Genomic DNA, 19,255 nt, shown 5'->3' on the forward strand with positions numbered 1-19,255 from the left:
CCTTCCTGAGGGTGACAGGTTTACCATGGCCAGTTCTAGGTTATTTACAGTTCTGTGACTTGAATAAAAGAAAGAAACTAGAAATACGGGTTTCTGTCAAGGTGACTGTAGATCAGACTGCAAACAGACATGGCACTTCCATGTTAACCAGCTGTTAGAAATATTGGGAGACCTTCCTACGTGTTACATTAAATTTGGTGTTGATTGGACCCTGTTCTTAAGTTGTTAGGGCAGACATACAGCACAGAACTGGATGAGCATGTGTGAATCATAGAGCCTGGGGCAACAGTACCAGAAATAGAAAGCTCAGAAACTGTATTCCTTGCCACCTACTCGTTATCTTGGAATAGAAATCCCTGTTGAGAACTATGAATTAGAACATTTCCTTGAAAAATCTAATATGCAGCCCAAGTCATGTGGGATGCTGGGAGTGCTAGGTTCAGATGAGTTTGCAAAGTTGCTATGTACAGATGCATCCTCTCCATTTAAAAAAAAAAAAGCGCCACTCTAACGCTCTATTCCAGTCTATATTTCACACTTTAAACTGTGCTAGATATCTCTCAAAATGAACCAGTGCATACCTATCACAGATGCAGGCAGTCTTGTGGTGGGTTATAAGAGAAACTAGGAAGGCAAGTAACTAGCAGCTGCCCTTCTGGCCTACAAAGACTTGTTTTACTAATGGCTAGGGGAAAGGCAGAATGGGTTATTAGGGGCCTTAAATAAAATCCAGAACTTCAAAATCTGTGCTATTCTCTTATGAGAGCTTTAGGGCTACCAGTGGATGCTAGTGCTAGTACTCTTGCTTCTTGTGTATATATAATAAACACCTCTCTCCTGGTTTCTGTAGCCAAAATCGCAACATGGGCAGTCACTCTGAGACAACGCATACAGTTCCACGGGAATTTCAACTGGATCTGGATGAAATTGAAAATGATAATGGTACCGTCAGATGCGAGATGCCAGCACTTGTACAGCACAAATTAGATGACATCTTTGAGCCAGTCTTGATTCCTGAGCCCAAGTGAGTCTAGTTTTAACTCCTAAGTAAAACCAGTAGGGCTACTTAAAAACTATTTTGAGAAGCTGAATTGACCGTGCTAGTTTCTACATTCAGACTTGTTTACAGAAGAAGTTGATGTCAGCTAATTTGAAAAAGAATGTCAAAGCGACGATCTGTTGTATTGTTCTGGAATCTGGAGAGCAGTTTTTCTAATGAAAAAACTGAGTTCTGCTCATGTGTTTTTATAGTAAGAGCATCTTGATTTTGTAAATATGTTATCAGTATCTTTACAAGTAGTGCAATAGACATGTTAAAAGGAATGATTCCTTCCTTGAGTATCGTCTGTGAAGAATGAAATTCTTTTCCCTTGTCTCTAAACCGTTATTGAAATATAGGACTTCAGTGTAAGTTAGAGCTATGTCTCCAAAGAATAATGAATCCTGTTTTCTTCAACCATTTAGAATCCGTGCTGTGTCCCCACACTTTGATGACATGCACAGTAACACAGCTTCTACGATCAACTTTGTCATTTCCCAAGTAGCCAGTGGCGATATACATACAAGCATCCAGGCTCTGGCACAGGTAAGCGAATTAAGATCACACTGTACTAAACTATTTGTCTGCGAGGGTGATGAGTTGCACTGTAGTGGAGCAATCGTGTCAGGTGACATGGACTCTGCTCAGAATCTCCCTGATGACAAAACTAAGTGCACAGGGGCCATCTGACTCGCTTTAGCAATAGAAATGCCACTTGGATGAGGTAGAATAGACTATTAACACAGAAGCACTAAGAAAAAAAAGCATCTCTCTTTGCTTTTTTCAAGTATCTGTGCTATAAGTTTGAAAAAGCCAGTTAAGCCAGTGAGACTTAACTTTTAAATGTAAACTGTTTTACATATCCTCAGCTAAAGAATTGTCTTGTCTCATAGCTTTTACATGTTTCTAGGGTGGCTTTAACTACTTAGAAGTATTTTATCCAGAAGATTTCATAAAGCTGTTAATTCCAGAATCCATAATGCAGTATTTCATTTTTTATTTGTGTACAGGATAGGATTGCAGTTTTCTAAATGATCAATAATTGGTTGTATTGGGATCAGCGATAGAAGTCTGTGACTACTGATTTCAGGTGAAAGCTTAGAATACAAATGCTTTGGCAAATGGATTGGTCAGGGCAAGACTTTTCCTATAGAAAAGTTTTTAAATTATAATTATTTTGCACTGTTTGCTTTATGTTGACTTGGGTGTTTTGTTTTTAATTTTTAGATTGATGAGGTTCTCAGACAGGAAGACAAAGCAGAAGCTATGTCTGGCCACATTGACCAGTTCCTAATAGCTACATTTATGCAACTTCGGCTAATCTACAATACACACATGGCAGATGAGAAGCTAGACAAAGATGAGATAGTCAAACTTTACAGCTGTATTATTGGGAGCATGATCTCGGTAAGCCTTTGACCTAAAAGTTAAGGTGAAGAGCAAATAATTTTGTGCAGAAGTTGCAGGAGAATGGAATGTCTGTCCTGTACCTGGGTTAGCTTACTATTGAGTCTTATTTATGAAGGTGTGTTGCTAATTGTCTGCTCACCAATGCACCTTTTGAGAGGGGCGTGGGGAATGAGAAATTGGAGAAGGGAAGAAGGTCTGTTTGTTGCTTCTACAGAATACAGCCAGTCTAACACTTTTATTAAGCTCTGTGTTTTCATATTCCTTACTTTTTGAGTGCTTAATTGGCGGCCTAGGTATATCCAGAAGTCACTCAGTAGAAATAACTTTCTTCCTAGTTTCATTTTTACTGTTAAATGTTGCAGGCGATGGGGGGATGTCAAATAGTTTTACAGTGTAGTCTAGAGAAATCCCTATATTAAAGCATTGCATGCAGGGAAAACTTCTAATATTGTCTTTGATTTTTAGCTGTTTCAGATAGAGAGTCTGGCTCGAGAGGCTTCCACTGGTGTGCTGAAGGACCTAATGCATGGTCTTATTACATTAATGCTGGATTCTCGGGTTGAAGACCTTGAGGAGGGTGAGCAGGTCATCCGATCGGTCAACCTCTTGGTAGTGAAAGTTCTGGAAAAGTCTGACCAGACCAACATCTTAAGGTATATAGTGAAAACTGCACAATTAGTGCTTCTCTTCACCTGTTCTCGTGTGTTCCTCAATGACTGAGTGTGTGTTAGTCATTCTATAAGCAAAGAATGATGTCTGTAGAATCATTCAGCTGGCTAATGAAGATTTGTCACTAATCATCAGTGGTGATCAGAATTTGACTGCACAGTCTACACAGCTGGAGGCAGGCAGAACAAACCAGCTTAGTATGATTCTATATGCTTTGTAGTTCAGCAGACTGCCTCTTTAACTCCTGTAACATACAGGAGTATGAAAGAAAGAGCTGTTACAGAACATGACGTAAACTGCTGGACTAACCCCACACTCTGGTGTGGTATTCTGTGGGGAGTTGGCGTCTTTTTCTTTGTGTGTAGCACTTTTCCTGTGTAACTATTATAAATTTATTCCTTCTAGTGCTCTGCTTGTTTTGCTCCAAGACAGTCTGCTAGCAACAGCCAGCTCTCCTAAGTTTTCAGAACTTGTCATGAAGGTGAGCCTGTAGTAGAAATTCTGAACTTACTTGGCTTGTTTGAATCAATATAGCCGAAAGAACAGATATATTTAAAAAAAAAAGGTGACCATAACTTGAAATATTTGTTGTAACTCTTATAAGTAGATGTTGCATGTAGTGACTTTATGTATGTCAGCATGGAGCTTAACACCTGCTAATAGTTCACGGAAGCTTGCTATTTTTTTTTTTTTTTGACTAATACAAACTCCATAGAGAGGTGTGCAGTCACCTGCTGCACTTACTTGCTTAGGCACAGCACTGTACTATAGATTCAAACAGTTCGAGTCTGGAGCTGGCTTGTATTTTGTGATCTCTAAGGACAGGCACAGTGAACATGCAAATGTGTGCATTTAAAGCATGGGTGTGGGTTTGTTAGGTTTTTTTAATAACATAACACCCTTTTGTAACTGACATGATTTAAAGACAACTTAGGCGTTCTTAATGAGCTTAAACCTAAAGAACTCGCGCTGTGTGTGGGTGTACATAGCATATATACATTATCTGCTGAAATTTCTTCAAGCAAAGCATTCAGTCTCCTGTTACTGGTTGAGAAGTCAGCACTGCTTTTATCCATCAGCTCTAAAGAAGGATCTGGATACAGTGCAGCTAGTTACAAAGAGAAAGTATGTACCAGTGCAGATATAGCTTGAGCAGACAGACATGGTGCATGTCTCTATGTGGTAGCAGAGTGAAATGGCTCAATGATAGTTTTGTATAATTTTTCCTTATATAATTAAATGCTTTTTCTTTGAGTTACCTTGCTTTAAGCCAACCTCTTGTTCTAGTGTCTGTGGAGAATGGTGCGTCTTCTTCCGGAAACCATTAATAGCATCAATCTGGATCGTATTCTACTGGATATCCACATTTTCATGAAGGTCTTTCCCAAAGAGAAGCTGAAGCAATGTAAGAGTGAGTTTCCTATAAGGACACTAAAGACTCTGCTTCACACCCTGTGCAAGCTGAAAGGGCCCAAGGTCAGAGCACTCACTAGTCATGTACTTTTAAACTGGATGTTCATTCAGTCTCTAAAGCTCTTCCTTTTTTTTTTTTCTTTTAAATTTATTCCCTTTTTTCTCTTTTTAGATCTTAGATCATTTAACAATGATAGACAACAAAAATGAGTCTGAGCTGGAGGCTCACCTCTGTAGAGTAATGAAACACTCCATGGACCAGACTGGAAGCAAAGCTGATAAGGATACAGAAAAAGGGGCTTCTCGCATAGTAAGTAATGTAAATGTGTTGGTAGGGAGAGGGAATGTAAGGCAATTTATTTAAGAAACAAGCTTAATTTTAGGATTGTGGAATATGAAGTAATAATTTCCTTTCCAACAATGCAACTAATGTTGGAAATACTCTTCTAGTTTCACTTTTATTTATGGCTGTTTTGGGAACTTGCAGTGTGTTTCTGTTATTACCTGAATATTCTGTGCATGCCCCAGGATGAAGTGCTCTCCAGGACATTCAGGTCTGTAACATAGGTTTTGTGCTGCCTGATACTGCACTTGATCTACTAAAAGTTAACCATACCCAAAACAGGTTTTAAACTCAGAAGGAGTCCTACAGCTTGACATTATCCTTACTCTCATTTTGTGTAAACAGTGTCTATGCAAAACCCTAATTGCTTCAAGTTTTTTTCATCTTGGAAGCTCTGTGTCCAGCTAGCAGGTCTGAGGGCATTGTGTGTTTGTCTTAGCTTCCCTTCATTTTTATTCTCTTTGGTTTAGAAGTCTCCTTTTATTTATTTATTTAGGAGGAGAAGGCTTCAAAGGCCAAAGTTAACGATATTTTGGCAGAAATATTTAAGAAAATTGGCTCCAAGGAGAACACTAAAGAGGTAAGTGCTCCCTTCCTGCAAGGAAGAGGGCATGGTACATTAGAATGGTGTATGCTGCAGTTGTAGTAATGCCCAGAAACTCTTCCCTCCCAGGGTCTGGCAGAGCTGTATGAATACAAAAAGAAATACTCTGATGCAGACATTGAGCCCTTCCTGAAAAACTCCTCTCAGTTCTTCCAGAGCTATGTGGAAAGAGGTCTCCGGCTGATAGAAACAGAACGGGAGGGGAAAGGACGCATTACCACTTCTACAGGTACATGTTATAACAAAACTGATTGATTTATGAAAAGCAGAGAGAGAAAGAGAGCAGTTACATGTCCCCTGACTACTATTTGCAGATGTTTTTGGATTTCCAAAGTGAGTCACGTGTTTTCTTGGCACTTGTGTTGCTTCATGAGGCACCATTTGCAGGGACTATGCATTCTTTATTTACAAAAAACATCATCAAGCTAAATGTAGAAAACATCTGAAAGACTTGGTAAACAAGTGGTTTTAATTCATATCCTGTAGCGTGGGTTGAACATTAGCCTATGCTTCGTGTGTCTGATATCCAGAATTGTTTCTGTAAAGTATACAGCTGGTTTATAACAGCAGCAGCTGTCAGGTTCTTTTACTGTTTGGTTACTAAAATGGTACAGGAGGTTTTTTGATAGAGTAATGTTTACTGTGGAACCAAAAAGTTTATTTTAACTAACTTGAACTGTTTCTATAGCAGACTTTGTGATGACCCCTTTCCAATAAATTGTTTTTTTTAATCAGATAAATTACTGTGAAACACTTAGTTTGTTAGTGAGCCTAACTTTGTTAGATAAGCACTCATGCATATTTAATGCGATATTAGGAGGGGAATGTGACAAATGATTAGCTGAAAGTAAAAACTGATACACAGTCTGGCAAAACTACCTTTAACTTTCATGTCTTTCACATTTCATAATGTCCTGTGAGACTTTAGCCTTTTTTCCTACTGCAGTTCCTTCTCCTATCCCTGTATTGTAAATTATTTTTGGAGGATGGTGAAAGTTTCTTTCAGAATCGCCTAAATGTGTCTGACTAGATAGGACAGAAAATTCTACCTTTCGTCCTAAAAGTCTGTACAACCAAGAAATGTTAGGTCAACAGTTAGAGATCTCAAAAAAGAATTTGTGCCCAATTTTGTCTTTTTTTTTTTTCCCCTTCCTAACTATAATAGTTTGATACAATAAAGGGTATTAATCCATCTTGCAACTGTGCTTTATTTAGGCTAAAGTATAAACAACTTGAATTTTCCTTTTAGCTATTTCAAATTCCCTTGCAGTAAACTAGTGAAAACAAATCGCTGTCCACACTAAATCTTAGAACTTGCCATTCGTTTCAGAATGGAAGGTTTTTTTGGTAATGTAAAATCATTTCCTAGTCTTTCAGTAGAGAAGACTTTAAAACCTTGCTACATGCCTTCCAAAAATCACTATTTCAGATTGGATTGGAAGAAGCAGCAGCTTAAAGTTACCTGAATGAGAGGTAAAGAGGGGTTAGAGTCACTGGTGAGGTCTGCCCAGACGTACTACTAAACTTAGAAAAAGACGGAAGACTCCAAGTATTTCCCATCCTGCCAATTGCTGAGTTCTGTCTTTTGGACATCATGGTTACTGCTGATCCACATCAACATCTTCTTCTCCCCGCACTGTCGTCTTCAGCTGTCAGCCTCAGCACTACTTCTGGAGCTGCTCTGCTGCTGCTTCTTAAATGTCTCAATTTCTTTTCTTGGTTTTCAGTTGTCACTCTTACAAGGAAGTGAAAGGGCTGATATGGCTGTACTAGCAAATGCAAGTAGCTTGGTAGTTTATAGGCTGGTTGATTCTTCATCCATTGCATCTTATTTCAAGGAACTGACCAAGAGGCTTACACATTTTTTTTTATGCTTTTAATATTTTATTTTTTTTTTTACTTCCCCCCTACCATCCTCCAGGAATTTCTCCTCAGATGGAAGGAACGTGTGTTCCTGCTTCTACCCACACTGTATCGTCATCTATAGGAAACACAAATGGGGAGGAAGTGGGGCCTTCAGTTTACTTGGAAAGATTAAAAATCCTCAGGCAGCGTTGTGGCCTTGACAACGCAAAGGTATTGTACCCAACAACACGTGTAAATCCCCAGGGGAGGCACTTCATTTGCACTTTCGTTAAGAATTCAAATGATTGGGTTTTCTGTGCCAAAGGCAGATTCCAATCGGAATTGATGATCTTTCATTATACTGCATGTTCTAACTACTCAGTGCATGTCACCATGCCTAGTATAAATTACTTTAAACTCATTACTTGGCCAAGTAGGCTTATGTTTCAGTCTGCTCTTGTTTGCAACACTGGTGTATGTGCAGGTTGTTTCTACAGCCCTGTAGTTTGGTATCTTCCTTTGCCATGTAGTTGAGTCTCGTAAAGGTTCAAATAACTTAACTACTGTTCTATAAAGATTAACGTATATTAACCTCTGTTTGAGTTGAATAATGTGGAAATTCTAGATCGATCTGCTCTGAAACAACCATAAGAGCTAAATGGAGGCTTTGAATGAGGTTTTATATATTGGGTGTGTGGATACTGAGGCACAGAAATGCTGAATGAGCTTAGTATTGGAAACCTGTGGGCCAAAATTTCTAACAGTTCGGTGATCTGTGTGTTGGGAATCTAGTGCCAATCACTGAAGTTTGCACTCAACCACATGAGAAGTGACACTCACTCTAGGGATGATCATCCAAGTGTGTCACTGTTTTAACCTTTAACACAAGCTTGCATATCAGCTCACAGCTCTGAGGAGGGGAACTGTTTTGTAGATGATAGCAACAAGGTAATTAATGCAGATGGAAGTATGAATTGGTAAAAGAACAGTGAATTGACATTCTAAGGCTTTGCCAGGGTGGATCCTGCCAGTCAATCCAAGTTGCCTCTTCTCATTCCTCCAGAAAACTCATTGGTGGTTGATGCTGCACATAGGCATGGCCTTTCCTCTTGCGCTGTTAGAATTCAGGCTGTTCAAGACTGCAACAGACCACCTCAGTAAAACACCGGTCTGCTGTGAATTTTTGATCTTTAAAGACTGTAGTTCCTTTGTGTCCCTACTGACATCAAGTTAAATATGAACTACTTAAATGATAGGAATTGAGTCTTGTAGTTAGCTTTGCATGGTTCTGACTTTGGCAACTGACTTTATCACTCCACATCACCTGTGTTGTATTGCTCCTTCCCTTTCCTGTTTTTAGTGTTCCTGTGAAGGTGAAAAGCCATTGATTATGGTTTGTACTTCTTACATGGCTTTTGCCACGATCTCTCTTAACGCTTCACTTTCCTCTCGCGTAGCAGGAAGACAGACCACCTCTGACGTCTCTGCTCTCTAAACCAGCCCTCCCTACAGTTGCATCCTCTACAGATATGCTTCACAGTAAGCTCTCCCAGCTCCGTGAGTCACGGGAGCAGTACCAACATCTGGACCTGGACTCCAATCAGACTCATTCCTCTGGCATTGGAAATACCCTGGCTTCACCCTCTTCTGCAGCGGCTAATATTGATGACTTGAAAAAAAGATTGGAGAGAATAAAAAGCAGTCGCAAATAGAGATGCGAGAGAGACAGCATCACTGTTGCTTGGGCTGTCTTCAGCTTTAGTTTACTAAACTAGAAGTCTTCATAGTTAAATGGCCTCATTTAGGCCTAATGTATACAAACTGGTTTATGTATAATACAGTGGATTTTGGGGGGTTGAGTCATTGTGGCACAAGTATTTGTACATACTTTGCTTCTCAGTGAGCATCTCTTTGACAATAGAAGGCTGTCTGTGTATTAGTTTTAGTGTACAGATCTGTAAACAACCATCCTCTTGCTCAGACTAGTTTCTCATAACTTGGGTTTTTTTATTTGTAAAATTGTCTTTAAGATCTTTTCCTAGTTCTTAACTCTTAGAAGATCTTTAGTGATTTCACTTTTAATTTTGTGAATTCTTCTCCATGTAATCCTTGAACTGTTGATTCTGTATGGACACATGGCATGAAGTAACTAATTTAAGTGTCTTTTGTAAATAAAGTTTGCATTAACTATACCAGCCTCTATAGGAAAAGCAGTGACTGCTGGTTAGAGAAGTCACTCTCTATTCCTGAATGTTAGTGACTGGGCTTCTAGAAACTGAACTAAGCTGTTCTTGACATGAACCTTGGGGTTTGGATATATTATAAGGAAGATGAGTGCATATATACTGTCTGTGGGTGCAATCCTGAGACTTTGCAGTCTTACTTCTCTGAGCAGTAGTGCATTTTTCATGTAGTTGCTTTGTTTTGTTTTGGAATATGTTTCTGTAATTTGAGAGTAAGTTGAGAATATTTAGTTAGCTGAAAAGCTTATTTTAAATTGCCTAGTTCTTGTGATGCCTTTGCCCACATTAAGCATAGTTCCATCTGTGTACAAATGCTTTCTTTGAGGGAGCCTGCTGCTGTTAATATGGAATAGGTTAGCAGTGATGTACAGTCAGTGGCCTCGTTTATCCTGAACTTACTTGCTTAAGCAGTTTTCTTCATGCAGGTAGATCTCACCACCACATTCTTTTTTGCTCGTAAACATCTGATGTCAGCAAACTCTACTATTTTGTATAACTGAAACACCTGATAGTGCTAGTCTGCCAGAGCTGTAGCCACTGGTTTTTTTGTAAGAGTGTTTTCTGATTAGCCTTTTTCAGAAGCTACAAGTATGAAGATGAAGACATACACTGTGTAGCCTTTCTAGCCCTTTCAACTCTAGGGAGGTGATATGTTTTTCACCTTACTACTGCACTTCCATGTGAGAGCTCGTTGTGAAGCATAAATTGCACACCTGTTCCATAGCTCGAACAGAGTTACTGAAGAGTTGTGCAGGCAGGCTTAAAATAGCACATTTCTGCTCTAGATTTTAATCTGTTCCATGTAACTGTTGCTTTTGTTGTTTGCTCTGTGGACCAGCAGTCTCTGCATTAGGGCCATTACTGAAACTATCTTGCCTGATTACAGTAAAAATGTGGCTTGAAATTAGTACTTGTACAGCAGATCTATGCCAGAGTTTCTGCAAATGGCTGAAATCTTCCTTTTACAGGACCCCTAGGCTGGGGTTGCAGTTGATGTAATGCTGCTTGGTGCTTATGGTGAGTTTTGTACACTGCGATAGCAGGTGACTTGTGAGCGTTCACCATCCTGTAATTGACACGATGCAATTCATTGCTCCACCACCTCGATTTAGTAGTCGCAGTCTCCTCTCCTAACGTCAAATGGGCATGCACTTTCTTGTGGAACAGAGCTGTGTGACAAGTGGAGGTTCGGCCCTTATTGGTAAGTGCTGAGGTTTTGTGTGCTTAAGCTGGGGCTGTTTGTGAATAGTTTGTGTTCGCTGGCAGTAGAGTTATTGCCACTACCTCTCAATTACTAGCTGCTTTTTGAAACTTGCTGACATTTAAATTAATCCGTATGTTTCTTTACCATGTCCACCAGACGTTCTGAAGAGCTGTTTGTTAATTAGCTCAGGATGTTAAAACAGCAATGCCTGCGAACCTGCATACAACTATTTTAAATTTGAAGCTGAATGGGAAGTGAAATACAGGAATAATTGAGTAGCAGAAGATATAGTTGCTTACTATGAATGAGTTTTTGCCCTGTGTCTCTGTAGTGTTTGGTTGGACTCAGTATCCTGGGAGTTCTGAACTAAAACTTGTGCACATAAATTAATAAAGCCTAATCTTTAGCCCAGACAATATTTAAATAACATTAAACTGAATTTTAAAAATGATTCCTCTGTATTGTTTGTAACAAGTCAGTATTAAGTGGCGTACTCCAGAAACTGTATGGTCCTGGTTCCCCTCTTAGATGTACAGTTTCTCACAGATTATTAGATAGCAGTGAAAGGGTGAGGCTGAAAATTTAAACATTAGACAGGCTAAGCATTTTCAGTGTCTGATGCCTGTGGTTATCGGTGACTTCAAACAGTTGTGGAACTTGAGCTCTTGAGGTTTCTTCAGATGTCTTTGAGAGTTTGTTTTTATGCTTTCTTTGGGTAAATTGGGCTGTCTTCAAGTTGATTCCCAAATGAGCCATCTTCAAGGAGGTGGCCAGACAGTGATGGTTCAGTAATTTTGTTTATATCCAACTAATTTCAGATAGTTACCTCTATTGTCACTTTTTCAACACAGTCACTCTACTGCTTAATACTCTGTATGAAGCACAACAAAATTTCACTGTTGCCCGTTTCTGTGACATGATGGCACTGTGAATGAGGAGTTTGGGAATATGGTGTCATAGGGAGCAAGGATGGTTTCCAAATCTCGTGATTACTTTAAGAGAAAATTGAGCTGAACAAATTGGCTAGTCAAGAATACATGTTTACTGCTGGGTCCTTGGTGGTCTACAAATTGCGGCTAAAGAGGAGTTCGTGAAAGAACTGAGGCTTCTGTTGAGAGTGATCTTGAAACAGGCCTTATAAGACAACCAAACAGGTATAGTGCAGGCTGTGTCCATTGGAGGCCCCTTGACAAAGACTATGCATTAATTCCTTCCTTCTGAACCTCGCTATGCAGGTGGAAAATGCAGTTTGAGGACCCAGCACCACCTGCCATGTAGGAAGTTACTGCCATAGAGCAATGGAAGTGCCACTTAATGTATTCAAGCCCATATTCCTCTGTAGGATGAACTGCATACAGCTGGCATCTGTAACTTCTTAAGATGCTAGCCTTGCAAACAGTGGTGCTGGTATTTGTTGTCAGCCATTGTAGCTGAGAACAGTGTCTGTCTTACCAAAACAGGTTATAGTTGCTTTACTTTTGACATTGGTATTGGTGTTTTGTGTAATGCCACAGTTACTGTAGGGTGATTCTCTGCAGTATGTTCTTGGCTCAACTTCTAGAACAGAAAATGAGTTGATTTGAGGGGAGGAAACGGGCAGTGCCTGAGGGCACAATCATGCTTACTGTGACTGACTTAAGACCATCATCTGAGGTCTAAAATCTGTTGGTTATAGGTTTATAGGTGATAGAAGGGAGGAGGATTTGTTTGAAGCACAACAGGTAATTAGCAGTATAACTAGTGCCATTCTGTGGGTACTCCTGGCTACTGTGACAGCTTAGCTCCAGGTGTAACTAAACTCAGCATGAACAAAAGGAAGAAGATGGGTTTGAGAACTTTTATTTTCAAGGGAGAACACTTTCCTTTGTCGAGTTGTAAGGATGTAACTGTTTTACTTTAGGATCTTCTATGCTTATGTTTTTAAGAAGTGGAGCATTGTAGCAAAACTGAGAGCGAGCAAGGTAAACGCTTCCTCTATCGCCCGTGTTTTTCGATGGCTTTTCGCATCCACTTTTTCAGGCGGAATACGTGGGTGTAAAATCCGTATTTGCCGTCTCGGTCACAGCCTTCTCCCCATGATACTATTCCCACTTGATACCAACGGTTGTCTTCTGGGTTCTAAAGCAAAGAAAAATGGGATTGGCACAAGGAGCAAGAGACTTTCAAATCTAAGCCTTATATGCACCTTGGCCTGTTTCATGATGGATGCTGCTTTGGAATTCAGACTGGCATCTACTAGATAACATATATTGTTGGAGTAATTTTGTCTCTACGCTTAAACCTCTAAGTGAGAACTGGCCATCGCTTATGCATTCTACAGCTGATCTCCCTATGTGCTGAGAACTCGGCGCAGGAACGGGGCTGGATGACTGCAGGATTCATCTTGGTTGCTCAGCTTGGGCATGAGACAGTTTTGCCTCAGTTGCTCAGCAGTCTCCATCTCTGCTGCCATTTTTTAGGCTGTTAATGAAAGTTCAGCATAGCACAAACCTAGCTCCATATGTTCTATGAACTTGAACTTGTTGAACATACCTTCATTACAAAAGGTCCCCCGCTGTCCCCTTCACAGGCATCTCCTCTCTTTGAGTCTTCAGGACTGTAACCTACAGGCAAGAAGAAAGTTGGACATTTGACTGTAGGGGCAGTGGCTGGTGTTGGCTGTCTTTTCCTTGAACTATTGCTGCATAAACTTTGAGACCCATGAGATTGCTTACTGCTTTTGCCAACTATTGGACTTAAATTTAGAAAACTGCTTTGGATTTTTGGTTTATATTGTCAGACACCTAGCTCTGCTTCTGTCTTTGCAACATTCCTGAATCTACCATGTTCTTCCACCCTCTGTGCTTTCATTCCTCTTTTCTTTCATCAGAATTGCCGTTAGTGTAGAGCTTGCCACTGTGTTCAACAGCTGTAGCTTGAGCTACTGTGCCTTTCTCTTGTCTTAGAGACTCGTGTGTGTGTAATGTTCCATGTCCCCTGTTCTTTCATTCTGTTTACTATAGAGACACATTGTCATCCTCACTTTCCCCTTCCTGTCATTCTGCAGGCTCTGCTTTCTCTTCCCCAAGTGACTGTCTTCCTACAGTCTCACTATGAAAAGGAAAGGGGTATCAATTTAATTGCTGATGAACTAGACAGTATCTTTGCATTTTCCCATCACCTATGTCTCCCCTTTTCCGCTGTATGTCTGCATCTTCGCTATTTTTCAATAATGTTATCTAGAAAAAGAAACCATAAGAACACTATATTGTCAGTATACTCATGAAATTGGCTTCCATCCTAACTCGAACAATCGTATGCGTTATTTAGATGCAAGCAGCACAAACTCAGTCAAAAATCATTGGAGATTTGCTTGTAGGAACTGATAAACTCTGCACAAATGAAGAATACAGCAGAAAGTATTAAACTGGTACATAAATCCATAGTCTCTTTGTATCTTGAATTCTGTGTTCACTTCTATTCTGTCTCTCAAAAAGGGTACAGTGCCAGAAGAGATTTAGGAAGGTACAACAAGGATTATTAAAAGTACCGAATGCGTTCCATATTAGGAAAGATTAAGTAAATGCTTCTCAGCTTGCAAGAGAAATGACAGAGCTGTAAGAAGTCCATAAAATAGCATATGACATGGAGAAGAAATATTTTTTCTTAAGTTATGAGTATACATGTGTACGTCTTCAAATTTATTAGACAGGAAAATTAACAGAACATGAGGAACTATATTTTTCACACATGCCTAACCAATATATGGAGCCTGTTGCCACAGAAGTTGTGGGGGTAAGTATGAATAGGCTCCAAAGGGTTGAGACAAGCTAGTAGAGCGCGTTGTTTGGCTACTGTGTGGGATAACTGGTGTGCAGCCTTTAATTTAGGAAGTCACAGAACTGTTCCATATACTGGTAAAGAGATAATTTTATATATGCTCTATTCTCACACAGCTGTTGCTGATATCTAGCAGAGTGGTGTTATTAGGCTAGTTAGCCTGACACAGCGTGTTGTTACAAACTTCATTCATAGCTTTAAGTTCTCCAGCCTTCATGTTTTCTGAGAGCTGAAGAAGTTCTTATCATAGTAAAGTTATTCCTTATAGAGGGCACTTGCAAATTTATCAGAAAGTAACCTCGCTGCCTGAGCCCCACCGGGAGCTTGGAGCCCTTGTCTTCCCTGGCAAGTTGGCCTTGTGTCTCCAGTGCAACTTACCTGCGCAGAACATGTTGTCAGTGACTTTAACTTTGGTGGATGCCTTGCAGGTAGCTTGATCTACAATGGGCACGTTGAGCTGTTGCAGAACTGTGGGGAGGTTGCTTGGGCTAGTGGCCCATGTTTCTTTCAAGTTTCCCCAACCAGTTACCCGCCCCTTGTAACCTGCCAGCATCAGCCTGCAGAAGGAAGCATGAGTATAATCAAATGTATTGTAACAGCTTTCTCCCATCTGGCTCTCTTGCTGCCAATAGCCTAAATAAGGGCATCTTTTTCTGTCTTCTTTGAAAGCCCAAAGGAGGCTTTTGTTAGCCTGTATTTTTAGGACTGTGGGACGGTCTTCTTACCTCTGCACGACCTCTTTGGTAGGCAGGCAGACAGGATGGATATAGTCACTGAAGGTGATGGGTCTCTTCAAGTGCATGAGTGCAATGTCTCGGTCCATGTTCTCTTTCCAGTTGTACTTGGGGTGGATGATGATTTTATCCAACAGAGCAATCTTCTCCTTGTTCTTTTCATACCTGAAACGGTCGTGAAGGAAAGAACAGGCTGTACAGTAGCAACTGAGAGTCTTCTGGGGTTCATGATACTCTCAGGTGCTTTGTACCCTCTGAGACAATACTGTCTTTACAGTGGAGCACCCCTTTAGACTTTCCATGCTTCTGCTCTCCCTTTAACCTTTAGGATCAGTAAGAGCAGCAAATGGCAGCTCCATTAGATCCCATTATTGAGAGGCATGTGACATTGGCTATGTTATGTTTCCTTGGACACTGAATGATAGCCCAACCTCGTTGTATCTCATCGCTCCGAGAGGAAGGCTAGTTCACTCTCACTTCATCCAGGCTCTTACTTTGCCCTTATGTGCTTGCCAATCCGCACCAAGATGTCATTTGTAGTTAAGTTCTTGTCCCAGGGTGGATAATAAAGACAATGAGCAGCAGTCAAGATCCAGCTGTCACTGATGAGGCTGGCACCACACAGCAGCTCTTGAGGACTCTTTTTGTAGAGCATCACCTGCCTGAGAGAGAAGGAGGGAGGAAGACTTAGCAGGACTAGAGGCATGGCTGGCTGAATGTGTCTTGGTGTCATGAAGAAAGAGCACAGTTTGTAGTGAGCTCTGTAGAGCGTTGCACTATACTAACAAAGGCGACTGTGTAAGTGGCTCTCTAGCAAAAGTCTTCCCTGGATACTTATATTCTGTGTAGTAGGCCATTTATCCTGTTTCTTTCACCTGGAGAGGTTTCTCATCCTCTCTGCTCCAGCAAAGCTGGAAAGAGGAAGAGACAAAGATGAAATACACCAGCACTCTTGCTTTCCCAGATGGTTGCGTACTTGGCTCAAGAGGAGAGTTTCTTTCCAGCTGTTTTAGTACTGCCCTGTCAACCACTTGGAGAAGACTTGATGAGAAGCCATAGCACCTGCATGCTGCCTCAAATGGGAAAGCCCTTTTATTTCCTACTGCTTGAACCGAAGAGAAGGGAGACACAATTCCCTGTGCAAAGATAACGCTTACCAGGGGGAGCTGCCAACTTCTGCGTCATCCCCATGGACAACTCTGCCTCCTATGTAGGACTCCAGCAGCTCCTTCTCACTTTTGTCCATTGTCTTTCTCTTCTCAAATAGAGGACGAGTGCCACAGTCTGAAAAAACAGGTAATCTGGCTTTGTACTCTACCTGATTCACAGTGGAGAAATGTCTGCAGTCAGCATGCTAAGCTGGAAGAGCCTAGGAAAGAAGTGCTTACTAGCTCCATGATTGTAACGGGAGATTGACTTCTGAGGGTCTTTCAAGGAATTTAAGTATCTCCCTGTGCTTTTGACAGCATTTGGCAAGACGGCGTTTGAGGAACAGTGAGTGCCCTGTGGGAAGAAGCTGCAGCCTTTCTACAAGCTGTGATGCTCTATCTAGAGTTTTTGCTCACCTGCTTCGCCTGAACCAAAAGTTTTGTCATCAAAGAAGGTTCTGAATTCTTGAGGAAGGGTAGTACGTCCTGATATTCCCGCCAAACGTTCGTTCCCATCCTCTAGCAAGCTGTCTGAGAGAGAAAGACAAACATGGTAAAAGGCCTAGCTGCAGTTTCCATAATTACGAGCAATGTAAATGTTCCTTTCCACATATGGTGGGTCTGATGAAGGAACGATATCTTAAAACCACTGCTCTTTTTAATGCTCCTTGTCCACCGTTGTGAATTTTTAGGGAGAATAAAACACCTGAGAGATGTAACAGCTCTATACATGTACAGCAGGTTAGTACATGTGATACTTGGACAAACATGACTTCCACATGCATGGTGTGCAGCCCTCCTTGCCTACGCCTCCCAGGCCAAGCACTTCACCCTAGTCACACGTACTGCTTTTGTTTGCCACTGCCTCACAAGTGTGCCTACCCAAACCCACACAGGCTTCTCACCGCAGTAGTGCAGATCGCAGTATTCAAAGTTGGGTGGTTCATCTGTGACACACCAGACACCCTCGTCATCTCCGTCTGGATTCCGACAGTAATTCTCCAGCAGCTTCACCTCTGGGTCAAGGTGTTTTCCATGGAGCACCTCTTTGGCTTTCTCAGAGTTCCACGGCAGGCACTTAGCTCCAGATGCAGTGACCGAGAGGGTCCCAGTGTAAAGCATGCCATTCTGTTCTTCACAGGGCTCCATTTGGGCTGGTGCTATGACCCGTGGAGTAAATTCAACTGTCGTCCGTTCTTGACCTGGAAAGACAGAGCGCTGTGATTTAAGCCATAGCTTTGCACTCAGAAGTGCTGTTAGCAAATAGCACCGAAGCCTCTTTACTAAAGCTCAGAGTTCCCTGGGACATCCCATTATGTTCTGGAGCTCCCACCATGCTCCCATGCATGTGGTGGCCCGCTTCAATACTGCAGTGTCAGAGGCATTTCTTTCAACAGGCGGCAAGGCAAGGCTGGCACTATTGATCACGCTTCTCTGCCACTAAGATGTGAGGGACAATATTGTCTTCCTTTCTGAGGTGTCTTTGAGAACCAGCTCAAGGGATGGGTAGGTGCCTCAGGCATCGTAATGCTGCTGTGTTAGAGCCTCCAATGCCTTTTTCTCAAATGCATAACTAGACCATATTTGGGGGAGCTTTTTTACTGTGAGATGCTACTAAAATAGCAAATTTAGCTTTTTCCAATGTTTCTGTATCTAATGGTAAGAGAAAAATTTTCCTGCCAGACTTTCCATGCTTTTCCTTGCAAGTGTCTTAATGGCTGCAAGCTTTAAGCAGCGTTTCCCAAGTGAGTGGGTGCCAGGTAATCTCTTCTGTGGCAATTGCTTGGCCTCGAGCTGCCTTCTCCTTGTGCGCTGGGGGAATCCCCATATGAAGAGAGACCCTCTGTTTGACTGCTCACCCTGGGGCACAACAGTCACTGACCAAGTAACATTCACCTTAATCCGTGAGGCTGCTTCTGTGTGAGATTGAGTCACGTCATCGTGATTGCAAAGGAACTCTGCACAAAACCAAGGCTTTTCTAGTCCTGCCATATCCATCCACAGGTAAGAGTAAGCTACTGTAGGTCAGAAACTAACCAGTGAGCAGAGAGAAGTGCAGATGCCTGATGACCCCAAAGCAGAGCAGTATCTCTTCCAGTTTGCCATAGTGCAGACTGGGGCAATGGTAAGGATTTTTAAAACTTCAGAACACCCTTCGGTCAAAATGGTTGCTGACCTCTCTGACTTTCACTTAGAAGAGTCGTCATCTCTAGTCTTTGCTTTTGGAAGAGAAACTTCTGCTATGAGAAGGTTCTCTGCTTTCTACCAGTTCTGAGACTGAGGCCAGGCACCAGGGGAGACAGCTCTGTGTTGTGGAGAGGTAGGAAGGTGTAAGTGTAGGGGGACGTTCTCCAGCCCATCAGGTGCAATGATGAGAAAGGCGTCTTGTCTTTTCTTGAGATTGTGGCTATTAAACTGCACCTCTGCATGTGAGTGAACACTAAGGTAGGCAGTCAAGCACAAGCTGTAGTGTGGTTTTTTTTTTCCCTAGAAGTGGGAATTCAAACCAAAAAACACCAGTATGGCTCAGAATCACAGACTGGGTTGGGGTTGGAAGGGACCTCTAGAGATCATGCAGTTCAACCCCCCTGCCAAAGCAGGGTCACCTACACCAAGTTGCACAGCATCGTGTCCAGGCGGGTTTTGAGTATCTCCAGAGAAGGAGACTCCACAACCTCTCTGGGCAGCCTGTGCCAGGGCTCTGCCACCCTCAAAGTAGAGAAGCTCTTCCTCATGTTCAGATGGAGCTTCTGGAGTCTCAGTTTGTGCCTGTTGCCCCTTAAC

The 19,255-nt window shown here is 41.6% G+C and overlaps 2 protein-coding genes across 3 annotated transcripts in view; one reads left to right on the forward strand and one right to left on the reverse strand.

Annotated features, from left to right (window-relative positions):
* CKAP5 (cytoskeleton associated protein 5) overlaps positions 1 to 9,515 on the forward strand; it is a 42,216-nt gene extending 32,701 nt beyond the window's left edge. Inside the window, exons 33-43 of one of the 2 annotated variants that reach the window (XM_009706526.1) lie at positions 851 to 1,024; positions 1,465 to 1,585; positions 2,267 to 2,446; positions 2,915 to 3,102; positions 3,524 to 3,599; positions 4,406 to 4,594; positions 4,704 to 4,841; positions 5,371 to 5,454; positions 5,548 to 5,707; positions 7,400 to 7,554; positions 8,781 to 9,515. In XM_009706526.1, coding sequence (XP_009704828.1) covers positions 851 to 1,024; positions 1,465 to 1,585; positions 2,267 to 2,446; positions 2,915 to 3,102; positions 3,524 to 3,599; positions 4,406 to 4,594; positions 4,704 to 4,841; positions 5,371 to 5,454; positions 5,548 to 5,707; positions 7,400 to 7,554; positions 8,781 to 9,035 — 1,720 coding nt within the window. In that variant the 3' untranslated portion in view covers positions 9,036 to 9,515. The remainder of the gene's footprint in view (positions 1 to 850; positions 1,025 to 1,464; positions 1,586 to 2,266; positions 2,447 to 2,914; positions 3,103 to 3,523; positions 3,600 to 4,405; positions 4,595 to 4,703; positions 4,842 to 5,370; positions 5,455 to 5,547; positions 5,708 to 7,399; positions 7,555 to 8,780) is intronic. The other variant, XM_009706527.1, reaches the window with a different exon arrangement.
* A 3,077-nt stretch (positions 9,516 to 12,592) lies between these two features.
* F2 (coagulation factor II (thrombin)) lies at positions 12,593 to 18,678 on the reverse strand. The gene is made up of 9 exons (XM_009706528.1): positions 18,648 to 18,678; positions 17,377 to 17,673; positions 16,889 to 17,002; positions 16,481 to 16,607; positions 15,818 to 15,985; positions 15,315 to 15,488; positions 14,968 to 15,146; positions 13,303 to 13,373; positions 12,593 to 12,888 (listed from the first exon to the last, which is right to left on the reverse strand). The coding sequence occupies exons 1-9, from the start codon at positions 18,676 to 18,678 to the stop codon at positions 12,745 to 12,747; spliced, it is 1,305 nt and encodes a 434-aa protein (XP_009704830.1). The 3' UTR covers positions 12,593 to 12,744.
* Between the last annotated feature and the right edge of the window lie 577 nt (positions 18,679 to 19,255).

Source organism: Cariama cristata, unplaced genomic scaffold (genome assembly GCF_000690535.1).
Source record: "Cariama cristata isolate BGI_N322 unplaced genomic scaffold, ASM69053v1 scaffold9508, whole genome shotgun sequence".
Lineage (NCBI taxonomy): Eukaryota > Metazoa > Chordata > Aves > Cariamiformes > Cariamidae > Cariama > Cariama cristata.

Bases quoted from the DNA above. Each gene is read 5' to 3' on its own strand.
- F2 (XM_009706528.1), bottom strand. From the start codon at position 18,678: ATGACGACTCTTCTAAGTGAAAGTCAGAGAG. The intron at 15,489-15,817 runs GTAAGAGCCTGG...CGACCGTTTCAG, and splicing joins GGCAAGCACATAAGGGCAAA to GTATGAAAAGAACAAGGAGA. The intron at 13,374-14,967 runs GTAAGTTGCACT...TCTTGCCTGTAG, and splicing joins TGACAACATGTTCTGCGCAG to GTTACAGTCCTGAAGACTCA.